This window comes from Corvus brachyrhynchos, unplaced genomic scaffold (genome assembly GCF_000691975.1).
Source record: "Corvus brachyrhynchos isolate BGI_N302 unplaced genomic scaffold, ASM69197v1 scaffold555, whole genome shotgun sequence".
Taxonomy (NCBI): domain Eukaryota; kingdom Metazoa; phylum Chordata; class Aves; order Passeriformes; family Corvidae; genus Corvus; species Corvus brachyrhynchos.
In genome coordinates, this window is record NW_008238357.1 from 429,455 (window position 1) to 441,624 (window position 12,170).

Below are 12,170 nucleotides of genomic sequence, written 5' to 3' on the forward strand. Positions count from 1 at the left end.
GATTTAATGCCAGCGCCGGGGTTTAAATGGCACCAAGCAGTTGGCGCGGGGAGAGGGAGCAGCCGTCCCCGAGCCGCGCGCACGTCCCCGAGCCGCCCATGGAGCTCTTCGAGACCAACCCGTACTTCTTCCCGGAGCAGAGGTTTTACGATGGGGAAAACTTTCTGGGCTCCTGCTGGCAGGCCTACGAGCCCGCGGCGTTCCCTGAGCGCGCCGAGGCGGCCCTGTGCGCCGAGGGCAGGGTGGCTCTGGAGGACAAGGAGGCGCTGGCCGAGCACTGCCCCGGCCAGTGCCTGCCCTGGGCCTGCAAGGTGTGCAAGAGGAAATCGGTGTCCATGGACCGGCGGCGCGCGGCCACGCTGCGGGAGAAGCGGCGCCTCAAGAAGGTGAACGAGGCGTTCGAGGCTCTGAAGCGCAGCACCCTCCTGAACCCCAACCAGCGGCTGCCCAAGGTGGAGATCCTGCGCAGCGCCATCCAGTACATCGAGCGGCTGCAGAGCCTGCTCAGCTCCCTCAACCAGCAGGAGCGGGACCAGCGGGACCTGCGATTCCGGCCCGCCGCGGCCCCGCCCGCCGTGAGTGTCCCTGGCTGTCCCCCGGTGCCCAGCCTGGGCTGGGAGCGGCGTGCGGGGGGTGGTGCCCCATGGGGTGATGCGGATGGGGGTGACGCTCCACGGGGTGATGCCGTTTCGGGGTCACACTCCGTGGGAGCAAGGCCGTATGGGAGTGATGCTCTATGGGGCAATGCCCGGTGGGGGTGAATTTCTATGGGACGATGCTCCACAGGGGATGCCATTTAGGGGTGATGCCTGATGTGGGCGGGGTCATTTCGGGGTGCCGTTCTATGGCAGTGATGCTCTATGGGGACAATGCCCTGTGGAGTTTATGCCCTATGGGGGTGACAGTCTGTGGAGTTGATGCCATATGGGAATGATGTTCTATGGGGGTGATGTCATTTTGGGGTGCCATTCTATGTGGGTGATGCTCTATGGGACGATGCTTTAAGGGGTTGATGCCATTTCAGGGTGAAGCCCTTTGGGAGTGATGCCATAGGGGAGTGATTCTCTATGGGGACACTGCTCTACAGGGGTGATGCCCTGTGCGGGTAACCCCGAGCAGAGGCACTGCAGGAGCTCTGGGGCACTGGGTCCTGCTGGGGGGAACAGGACCCCAGCTCTGTCCCAGCTGCCGTCTCGGGACACTGGTGGCTGTGTGAGTGTGGCCTGCAGGGGGGCACGGAGACAATGGTCCAACCCTGCTGAGAGCTCACATCCCTGTGAGCTGTGTCCCTGTGAATGGGTGTATTGGGACTATGGTCCTGGGCTGGGGAGAGGTAGGAAAGGTGAAAATGGAGTAAATAACATAGAACTAAACTAAATGAAAATATAATATAATAAATATAATATAATAAATATAATATATATAATATAATGTAATATAATATAATATTTTAAAGAATAAAATTAAATACTAAACACAAAAATGGAAATGAAAATATGAAATATAAAAATAAAATATAAAGCATAAAATATAAAATGAAATTAACACTCCCTGCTCACACTCAGGCAGAGGAAGGGACGAGAGGGGTGGCACAGGGACACCTCTGGTTTCTAGGACTGAAGTGGATGAGGACACGCAGTAGTCGTGTCCTGCTGCAACCCCCAGAGAGCCAGGACCTGTCACACCACAATGTTTTGGTTATTTAACCAAGTTTTTGAGAGGTATTTTCATCTGCCCCTGGTTCCTGTGGATGGCTGGGCGTGTGCTTCCCTGCTGCTCTGAGGTTTGGATCTGGGAATGCACAGAGAGCTGAAACTACAGCTACAGGTGCAGGGAGGAGTGGTCGATGCAGATGGGAGAGATAGATGTAGGTCTGTGTGTCTGTACAGGCATTGCTGGCATGGGTTCTATAGATACAGAGATCATACAGATAAACTGGAGATGAAATTGATATGGATATGATAGCTATGGAGACAGATAGAAATGATAGAGATTATATAAATGTATAGAGATAATCTAGATAGTGATAAAGATTATACAGACTGTCTATAGATTTATAATATATAAATGACATACAGGTATATCTATAGATAGATATGGATATATAGATCATGTAGGTATGGATGAGGTAGATACAGAAATAAGTAATGTAGGTATGGATATAAATACGACGTAGATGTATGGAGATACAGATACAGATATAGATATAGATATATAGATACAGATAGAGATATAGATGTAGATATAGATGTAAATATAGATATAGATTATATAGATATAGATACAGATACAGATATAGATATAGATGACACAGATATAGATATAGATATAGATATATAGATACAGATATAGATATAGATGTAGATACAGATACAGATACAGATAAGGATATAGATATAGGTATAGATATAGATATATAGATATATAGATACAGGTATAGAGATAGAGATAGAGATACGGAGGGACTTTTTCAGAGGCCCAGAAGAGGGAATCCCAGATCTCCTCCCATACTAAGGGATTTCAGGGCCAAACCAGCAGGTACCCAGGTAGTCCAATTTAATGCTGAATAAAGGAATGAAAAAGTATTTAGGCTCCATCCTACATATTTGCAGGACTTCCCAGTATCCACTTTAATGCCAGAATCCACTTGGATACCAGAATCCAATTTCCACTTCCCAGAATCCACTTGGATTTGCAAATGTGCCCAAAACTGTGCTGAGCTGTGCCTTTGTCACTTCTGTTCTGAGCTGTCCCTTGTCCCAGGTGTAGCCAGGGGTTCACATATTGATGCAAAAGCCAGTATTCTGGGGGAAAAAAAGATCGTATCTGTAAGAATTTCCTGTTTTAATGGGCAATAAGTCCAAGTGCTAATTAATTATCCTGTGCTGCCATGAGCTTGAAGACCCAAAGTGCCATTTCTAGTCCACTACAAAGAGTTGGGTCCGTGGGGTTGCTCATATAAATCACATTTGGGCTGACACCCACTCCCAGATAAAGACACATGCCAAAAAAGTGAGTTCTGGGATTTGCTGAGTAATGGTCTCATTTTTCATGCTGTCAGCTCTTTTCTCCAAAATAACCACTCAGCCCCAAATCCACAAATCAAACTGCCAAAAGCTTTTCCCAAAGCCCCTCCCCCCTGGGGACAGCCTGAGGCCATCCAGCCCTCGTGTCATTTTTTATGAGCCTGATTAGGTGATTCTCAGCAAAAAGCTGTTTTGCCCAAGGACGTTTGTTTGTCTCCAGCCCTTCCTCATAATCAGTGGGGAAAGAGACACCTTTTTATCTGCAGTGAGCGGGAGCCCCATTTCTCTGTGGCCAGTGTCCCAAAAAAAGGGAGGTTTTTCAGCCTTTATGGTTAAGGAAGCACCTGGCCCTGATGGGTCCTGGGGACCCCGTGTGCTGTTGGCTCCTCCAGGTGGGGAGGGACGTGCCCCCCTCCACAGGGGTGTCCTGCTGTGGGATGGGCCCCCCGGGGTGTTTTTGGGGTGGCTGGTGGGGTTCAGCTGTGCCAGAGGAGGTGACACACGGTTGCTCTGGGCTCCTGCAGGCAGCCAGCGAGTGCGGGTCCGGCAGCTCCTCCTGCAGCCCCGAGTGGAGCAGCCAGCTGGAGTTCGGCACCAACCCTGCAGGTAACGCTCTCCTCGCCACCCTGGGCATCCCACGGCCTCGCTGGGCTTGCAGGGAGTGGGAACAGCAGGGGCAGCGCAGCCCTGGAGCAGAGCATCACTGAGCCAGCCCTCCCCCGGGCAGGAGATGCTCGGAGCAAAGGACAGAAGGAAAATTGTCCTTCTCTGCCCGTTCTGCTGCTGCAGAGTGATGAGCTCAGAGATCCTCCAGCACCTCCTTGGTCAATGCTCAGCAATTCAGGCTTCTCCCAGCCCTGATTTCACCAAAACACCAACCCGTGGGAGCTGAGAAATTGGGCTGCAGTAGCCTGGGGCCCTGGTGGCTTCATCCCCAGCAAGGGTTTCATCTGTTGCCATCCCTTGGCTTGCCTTTGCTGCTGTGTTGCTGGGCATGGCTGGGCATGGCTGGGCATGGCTGGGCATCACTAGGTATGGCTGCCCCAGCCCCCCTTCCCTCCCCACACGCCCTTGGCAGCTGCTGATCTTTTTTCCCATGCTTGCCATTATCCCCACCCCTGCCAAATCCACCTGTTATTTTCCCCAGAAGGCAGAAACTTAAATCTCATTTTCCAGTGGAGATTAAAACATATAAAGGGCCCAAAAGTTCCCCTCCCTGTTGGTCTCTCATCCTTCCCCAGGGTGGGGGCTGACAGCAGGTCCCTAGGTCACGCTGGCCATGGGAGGGATCATGGGGTCACAGAATAGTAGAAAATAATCAACAAATTGTTACAGGTGGAAAAGATCATCAAGTCCAACCCTCAGCCATGTTCAGCACTAACGTACATCTCCCTGAGCAGGAGGAGCTCTCTCCAGCACACAGTCCCCATTCCCAGCAGCGTCCTCACCCCTTTGTCTCCCCAGATCACCTCCTGGCCGACGAGGCAGCCGAGGAGTGCAACCTGCACTCGCTGTCTTCCATCGTGGAGAGCATTGCCGTGGAGGACGTGGCCGTGACGTTCCCGGAGGAGCGGGGTCAAAACTGAGCTGCCACAAACCCCGGCGGCTCCTCGAGCTGGTAACGGGGTGGGAATGAGATGCCAGAAGGGTCCAGCCGCTGGAAATCACATCCACCCCTCCGGTGTCGTGGGCTGCACGGTGACACCACTCGGCTCCCTCCCCGCTCCCTGCGGAACGCTCCCGCTGGGCTGGAAGAACAGGCAGAGGTGGGATGGGGCTGCGGCTCCTGGAGGGGCTTCCCGGGGCCAGGCCCTGCTCCGCTGCCCGGCCGGGGAGGGGCAGGTTTGGGGCCAATGTGTGTGCTGGGTTCGCTTTGCTGAGTTTTCCAGATGCTCCTTGACTCAGGTCTCTCTCTGGCCGGTGGCCGGTGCTGCCGGCCCGGAGCCCGCCTGTCTTTTCTACTGAACGCTGTGTGCAGTTGCCTTTTAGGGTTTTTTTAATTATTATTTTTGCTAACTTATTTGGATTCTTTTTTAAATAAAGGCATTCTTGTTTGGACAGCTTGGGTTTCTTTTACTGTTGTCCTGGCCTGTGTAGGTCTCCCCAGTTCCAAAATCCCCAAATCCAGGTTGAAGATTTTCGTATCAGTAAATCCAGCTGGACCTTGGAACAGTCTCTCAGCTGGGAACTGGAGGTGCCACACTTCAGTCAGCCCTATACAGACCAGTGATTTCACTGGTGTTTAACTGGGGTTCAGCCCTGTGCCCCAAAGATCTTGAGGGAGCCAGAGATTAATGATATTTTTAATTTGGGCTCTAAAAAGAAGGCTCAAAGCCAGCACTGTTTTAAAATCCTGTTTATTGGAACACACATACATCCTTTCCTGACCCGATCCAGGGTTTGGAGTCCATGCAGTACCAATAATATGACGAAAGAAATAGGGCATTGATATAAAGGGCTCACTGACTCTTCAAATTAAAAAAATATTTAATACTGTATTAGGCAAATAATACACCGAAAAGACGTCGTGACTGTAGAGCCTCTCAGATATTGCACTTCCAGACAGCACATGATAAGTATAAGGTCATTCCAGCCATCAATAAATATCACATCAGAAATAGGGGCCACACAAGGCAAACGTGGCATGAGGAGACGAAGAGATCCTACCCTACGGGGAAGAAATGGGAAGAGTTAAGAGCCTCCTGGATTGACCCCTGCAGGAGGCAGGAGGGGAGAGCATCTCCTCTGCACCCGGAGGGGAAGGGTGGGCACGTCCCGGGGGTGGGGGGGCTCCCGTTGTCTCCCCGGGCACCCAAGGAGGGTCCCTTCTCCCCTGGGCGCTGGGCACCGTCCCCGTGAGCCGTGTGGGGCGGTCCCAGGCGCAGCCCCCTCAAACAGGGCACCTGACAGCACCAAAATCAGCACCTCGCCCGCCCGGCCCTGGGCAGACACCGCCCTCCTCACCCCGTGCTGGGCCCCCTTCATCCCACCCAGCACCAGCCCTGGCACTGCCCCGGCCCCCCCGGGGGCAGCTCCTTGCCCGGCCACCCTGGAGGGAGGATTTTCACGAGCCTGAATCTTCCTTGGCTTCAAGTCCTGTGGGCAGCAGCATTCCTGATGCCCAGGGCTCGGGCGAGTCAGTGCAGCCCCGTGGCGGCAGATTGGCAACACGAACCAGGCAGGAGAGAGGCTTCCAAACATCGCAGACACTTTGCAGGTGTCTGTGTTGCTCCCCAGATTGCACCACGCCAGGACAGCATCCGGAGCACATCCATGGCCCGGCCAGCACGGGGAGAAGTGGGGGACAGGCCACGGCAGGAGCCACGGGAGCCGGGGGAAGCGGGGGGTGCACGAGCAGGAGGGACAGATCCTGTCGGTCCACAGCAGTGACAGTCTGTGGGTCTGGGCCGAGGAACAGGCACAGGCTGGGCTCTCGTCCTGGAAGGCAGCCAGCACGTGGCACACGGACATGGGGATTTGCTGAGGAGCAAAGTGGGAAAGGCCCTGTGAGGATGCTGGCTCAGCTCCACCAGTGCACCCATCGGCCAACAAACCCAGATGGAATCAACACTGGATCCTCCTGGCACAGGACAACCAGGGGCACAACAGGATCCCAGGAGTGCTTGACTATCCTTCCCTCACACAAGTGGGACCCTCATGGGATGGCACCCTGGGGTCCCCAGTGGAGCTGTCTGTCCAAGCCTGGACAAACCACGCGTGGTGGGATGCTGAGCACCCCTCCTGCATCGTCTCTGTGAGCCCCGGGCAGCAGCAGCTCCCCCACCACTGAGGTCTCCCTGGCCCTCCATGGCCAGGCAAACCTTGGCAAGGGCAGCCCCCTGCCTGGGTGCTGCTGGGGCTCCTGCTCTGCCCCGGTCCCCAGGCAGCTCCAGGGCCTCGGTTCCCCTCGCGCTCACCCAGGGCCTGGCTCCGGTCTCGCTGACCCTCAGCACGAGTACGTCCGAACCGTGGAGGTCTCCAGCCTTGGGGACCCGGAGGCACCAACTGGAAGGGAACCAAAGAGCAAAGCAATTAGTGACTGCTCCAATTAGCCCCCAGCTTCCCCAAATCCTGTGTTTATTGAGCAGCATCTGTGCACTGCAGCCACGTGAAGATGAAGGTCAGAGGAAAAGCCACGTTTGGCCAGCTCGGATGCTCCTGAGGCTTCAAGGTATTTGGGAAATTGCCACTTGCCATCCCTGCTCCTGGGCAGTGAGCACCCTGCTCCCTGTCTGGGTGCGGTTCTGCCCCAGGTTTCACTGTCCTCAGCCAGGTGGGAACTGCACCTTCTGGGGACGGGGTGGAAAAGGTCAAACAGAAGCTTGATCCAAACTGCTGGAAGGAAAGCTGGGACATTTGAGCAAAACTTGAGGCAGGAGAAGAGCTGGGCCTGAGGTTTGGAGTTGGAAGGTGAACACACAGCTTTCTAATTCTCATTCTGAGCCTGCTGAAGCCAGCTTTGCTCCAGTGGGGATGCGGCAGCTGCCTTGGGACAGTGGGACCACGGTGCCGGGTCCAGGGGACAAACTGGGGTGACCTGGCTGGAGCTTCTGCCTCCCTACAGCTTTGGAAGTGACCAAGACACCTTGAAGAAAGGAGTTGTGTGGTGGAGGCAGATCCTGGGACATAAAACAGGACAGCCAGCAGCACAGGCAGCCAGTGTGTCCCAGCAGGTCCTGCCAGCCCTGGGAGAGCTCAGGCAAATGGAGCTGGTTAATACATCCCTTTGGGGTTTCCAGAAGGCAGAATGGACGAAACTGGCCCAGACTGGGCAGTCCCTGGGTGACATATCCCACCCCACACCCCAATCCTGGCCCCTCCCTTGTCCTCATAGTTCATAACCAAGAAATCACACACAGGTCTGAAAAAACCCTCCCAAAAAAACCATTTCCAGCAGGCCACAGCTCCAGGATCACATGGATTGAGCATCTTGGGTGACCAGCAAGCCTCTCTCATCTCCCTCTCCCTCTCTCCCTCTCTTCCTCTCTTCCTTCTCCTTCTCCTTCTCCTCCTCCTCCCTCTCCCCTTCTATCCCTCTCCTCTCCTGGTGGCACATCCTTCCCCACATTCCTTAAGACTGAGCAGGGGTGGGAGAGGACCCTCTGGAGAAGGGCTGACCCACCTTCCGGGGGCATTTTCTTGGCTGGAGCAGCTGGAGGGGGCAGTGGCACGAGGCTGGTGACACGGAAGCCGGCGGGCAGGGTCTCAGCAGAGCCGCTGAGGAGGTTGATGCTGTGCACGTCCCGCGGGCGGAAGCGCTTGCGCCAGGATGGCGTCCGACGGAAGGTCTTGTCATCACCCTGCGGGGACAGCACGGGCCCGGGCTCAGTGCCAGCAGCACCTTCTGCCCCTGGGAGACACCAGCTAACGAGGGCGGGCCTGTCCTTGGTGATCAGCTCTAGCAAAGTGTAGGATCAAACTGGCCCAAGGACATAGGACATCTCGCTGGGATCCCATGGCATTGGCTCTATCCTTTCCAGCTCATCTCCCTCTCCTCCACAGCCTGCCTGCAAAGATGCCTTGGAGACATCAACATAAAAGTCCCAGTAAAGACTCCAAGGGATGCCGGGCTCATGGTAGAGGAGCTCCAGCCCTCAGAGCAGCTCCTCTGGACTCGCTGCAGCAGCTCCAGGTCCTTCCCGTGCTGGAACCCAGGGCTGGAGGCAGCTCTGCAGGTGGGGGCTCAGCTGAGCGGGGCACAGGGGCAGAATCCCCCCCTGCCCTGCTGCCCACGCTGGGGGCTCAGCCCAGCACACGGGGGGGTTCTGGGCTGCCAGAGCACGTGGCCGGGGCACGCTGAGCTTCTCAGCCACCAGCACCCCCACGTCCTTCCCCAGTCACATAGGACATGGAGAGGTTTGGCACTCACATCATCCAGCCTCCGGTCCGTGCCCAAGGCGAGCAGGTTGTTGAACTCCCTCTCCAGCACTTGTCGAGCCTGCAATTAACCAAAAAATTATGATCCCCCATCAGTGGGGAATGTACATCCAGCCTGAACTCCCATGCTAGGAAAGCCTGAGTGCGACAGAAAGAGCCCCCAGGCCATAGGAGAGCTCTGCTTTGAAAGGCAGAGCTGGGTTCGTGACACTGGTGGGGTCACACCACAGCCATGTCCCACACTGGCCACTCTCCTCCAAAATCCCCCAAGGATGCTGGCTCCTACCTGGGTGTTCTGGGTGGGGATCTGCAGCACAAGGGCCAGGCTGTTGTGGTCAAAGTTCTCGTCGAGGGCCAGCAGGGCCCCGTGCACGCCGCTCTCCACCAGGTTGTTCCCGTACTCGCGCAGTCCGATGGACTGGATCCAGTGAATGACCTGGTCATTGGTCCACACCAACACATCTGCATGACAGCAAGGGCACAGCTCAGGGCCACCCCACACCCCACTCACGGCTCTGAGGAGATCTGGGCATGTCCTGAGGCCCTGTCCCTTTGCCACAGGCTGATCCTGGGACTCTCCTTCCCAAGCCAGCAGCAAAACCAGGAGCTCAAGTGCCAGGAACAGCTCCATTCAATTTACCGAGCTCAAAGCTGAAATAACAGGCAGAAAACAACTGTGAAAATTAATCCTAAGAAGCCACGGCTGCTGGTGTAATTAGGGGCATTATCAATAATGAGATGTAATCCAAGCAGCAACCAGATGTGCAGGGAATCTCAGGACAGCAATGAGGAAGGGGAGGCTGAGCAAGCTGGGGGTGTCCTGAGCAGTGAAATGGGCAGAGAAGATCATGGGATGCTCAGGCTGCATCTTTGCTTTCCCCTCCTCTCTCCTCATGCCTGCCTGGGGTCAGCTGATAAAGGCACTTGGAGCAGCACGGAGGTGCCTCTGGAGAACAGCCCTGTGGGCTGACAAATAACAGGTTAAAAATAAGGGATAGGAGAGACCAGCCCCGGGTATCTCCTGGGAGGTTTCTCTTCTCCTGTTCTGGAGCTGGATGGGGCGTGCTGACCTTTGATTTCGTGTTGGGTCTCCTCTCGCCTCCTCTCGAGCTCTTTGCGGTCGTAGTTGAGCCTCTTGAGGCACATGATGCCGTACTGGAGGCTGGTGCTGCAAGGACACGAGGGGACACGAGGGGTCACCCAGCCCTCCAGGACACGTGGCTGGGAGGGACCTGGGTAGGAACACCCCTCTCTGCATGTTCCCCACACACCCAAAAGGTGCTTCAGGCCAGGGGTGGGTTGGGACAGGCACAACCCAAAGCGGGAAAATGGGGAATGTCTCTCCCTTCCACGGCAATTCCCCGCTCCATCAGTTTGAGCCTGTTCCAGCTGCCTGCGAGCGCACGGATCCCAACGATCCTCACACTTGGTGGCCGGAGAGGGAAGGGGGGACCAGCCCATGGGGGCTGCTCCAGGCTGAAGGGCTCACCCCTGGAGGTGACCCTGGCAGGCCCATGGGTCAGGGTGGGCAGTGGAAGCCCATGGCAGGGTTGGATCCCGGCGCTGGAGCCATGGCTGGGATGGCACAAGCCTTCTCCCACTGGGCTGCTGGCAGACAGCAGTGGAGAACCAGGCAGGATGAGCCTGAAGTTTTGCCCGTGGTTTGCTTCACAGTCAGGCAAAGGCCTGCTCCTCTGCAGTTCTGCAGCAGGGAGTGAGGTGAAGGAGAACTTCTGCCCAGAAGAGCTGCCCCAGCCCAGGGCTGTGAGTCCAGCCTGGAAGAGCCACCCAGGGCTGCCCAAGACTGGAGAATCCATCAAATCCCCCCCTCCTCTGCTCCACGTGCACGCTGGGGAGCTCTGGGGGCTGGACTCACCGGTGGAAGCTGTCCACCATCTTCAGGTGCACCCGCAGGTCCTTCTTGGTGAGGTGGTCCAGCATGCGCGCGTCCACCAGGCACTCCATGAAGTAGCTGCGGTACTGGGGCAGACCCAGGCTGGGAAGCCACTCGTTCCCAATCCACTCATGGTTCATGTCCCCATAGGCCAATGTCTGCAGAGAAGCACATGGAGAAGCTGGGGAGAACCCAGGGCTTGGTGGAGCTGCAGGATCCCAGGAGATCGGTGACAGCCTGGGAGGGTCACTGTCCTGAGGCCAAGCCCAGGCCAGAGGAGTGAGCCCTGGGTGGTACTGAAGGAGCTGGAGGGAACAGTCCTGCTGGCCATGGTCTGTGTCCTACTCATGTCCCCGCAGGAGACAAAGCAGTAGCCAAAAATAAGGGCAAGGGATAACTGGACTTTATGAGCAGCTGCCTCTGGAAAAAGCACATTCATTGAAAGATGAAACAACTGAGAAATAGGTTCCAGTGCATCCCCAACTGATTTTTAAGAATCTCTATTTTAAGAATCTCTATTTTATGACTTCAAAACAAAAAAAAAAGGTCAGTTTTGGGAAAAAAACCCACCCATTCACTTCCACTGCAAACTGATTTTGGGTCTGAAAATGAATTAAAATCCACCAGAAGGAAAGTAAAGCTTTTGAGAGGGATAAAACCAGAAGAGATGGATCCAAGCAGGACTCTTTCCTCCCACCTTTTTGGTTCATAAAAATGATCAGTATGGATTTGGGGCTACAAAATAGGTGAAAAGTAAATGTCTATGCAGCTGGAATCCTGCTCCCATGCAGGGTGGTCACACCACTGGGGGGTTCTCAACACAGGCTCTGGATCCCACAGAGCAGGTCCCAGGAAAAGCCACTGCCTGGAGCAGAGAGGGGCCCAGGAGGACACCCTGTATGTGAGACATGGCCCAGAGGAGCAGCCACGGGGTGCAGGTAAAGCCTCCAAGGCCTCGGTGAACATCAAAGCCCCAAAAATCCCCTGGGATGTCCAGCCCCGCACTGCCCACCCCATGCACCGCCCACCCCATGCCACAGGGGTGGCCCGGGGACCTCACCTGTGCCCAGCTGCCTTCCTCTGTGTCCTAAGTGTGACACGCAGCATGTCAACAGAAAGGACAGTGAAGTCAGTACCTGCTGGCCCTGAGCACGGGACCCCTCAACATGGAGGGACACAGAGGGGACACAGCTCGCTCTTACGGCTTGGGGACCTCAGCCTTGTCCCCAGGGTGCTGGGGACACCCTGACCCCGCTGGGCCTGGCTCCCACCCCATCTCTGACCAAGAATACAGGGAGGAGGAGGAGGAGGAGGAGGAGGAGGAGGAGAAGGAGCAGGAGAAGGAGAAGGAGGAGGAGGAGGAGGAGAAGGCG

The 12,170-nt window shown here is 55.7% G+C and overlaps 3 protein-coding genes across 9 annotated transcripts in view; 1 reads left to right on the forward strand and 2 right to left on the reverse strand.

Annotated features, from left to right (window-relative positions):
* The window catches only part of ADORA1 (adenosine A1 receptor), a 50,010-nt gene that overhangs the window by 36,751 nt on the left and 1,089 nt on the right, over positions 1-12,170 (reverse strand). Inside the window, exon 2 of the mRNA XM_008634652.2 lies at positions 11,382-11,387. The gene's annotated coding sequence lies outside the window, so the exon portion shown is untranslated. The remainder of the gene's footprint in view (positions 1-11,381; positions 11,388-12,170) is intronic.
* Positions 22-5,062, forward strand: MYOG (myogenin (myogenic factor 4)). The gene is made up of 3 exons (XM_008634653.2): positions 22-575; positions 3,551-3,632; positions 4,491-5,062. Exons 1-3 carry the CDS (start codon positions 27-29, stop codon positions 4,610-4,612), a joined length of 753 nt encoding a protein of 250 aa, XP_008632875.2. The 5' UTR covers positions 22-26; the 3' UTR covers positions 4,613-5,062.
* Positions 5,368-12,170, reverse strand: part of PPFIA4 (PTPRF interacting protein alpha 4) — a 34,685-nt gene continuing 27,882 nt past the window's right edge. For 5 of the 7 annotated variants that reach the window (XM_017735532.1, XM_017735536.1, XM_017735535.1 and 2 more), the window contains 8 exons: positions 11,858-11,884; positions 10,780-10,955; positions 9,974-10,071; positions 9,190-9,365; positions 8,896-8,964; positions 8,149-8,326; positions 6,944-7,031; positions 5,368-6,506 (listed from right to left, as the gene is read on the reverse strand). In XM_017735532.1, the coding sequence (XP_017591021.1) occupies positions 6,973-7,031; positions 8,149-8,326; positions 8,896-8,964; positions 9,190-9,365; positions 9,974-10,071; positions 10,780-10,955; positions 11,858-11,884 (783 nt within the window). In that variant the 3' untranslated portion in view covers positions 5,368-6,506; positions 6,944-6,972. The remainder of the gene's footprint in view (positions 6,507-6,943; positions 7,032-8,148; positions 8,327-8,895; positions 8,965-9,189; positions 9,366-9,973; positions 10,072-10,779; positions 10,956-11,857; positions 11,885-12,170) is intronic. The other 2 variants (XM_017735538.1, XM_017735533.1) reach the window with 1 other exon arrangement.

What these genes read in the sequence shown, in the direction of transcription:
- MYOG (XM_008634653.2), top strand. Translation starts at nt 27, where the DNA reads ATGGCACCAAGCAGTTGGCGCGGGGAGAGGGAGCAGCCGTCCCCGAGC. An exon ending in CCGCCGCGGCCCCGCCCGCC is followed by an intron (nt 576 to 3,550) that starts GTGAGTGTCCCT and finishes GGGCTCCTGCAG; the next exon opens with GCAGCCAGCGAGTGCGGGTC. An exon ending in GTTCGGCACCAACCCTGCAG is followed by an intron (nt 3,633 to 4,490) that starts GTAACGCTCTCC and finishes TTGTCTCCCCAG; the next exon opens with ATCACCTCCTGGCCGACGAG.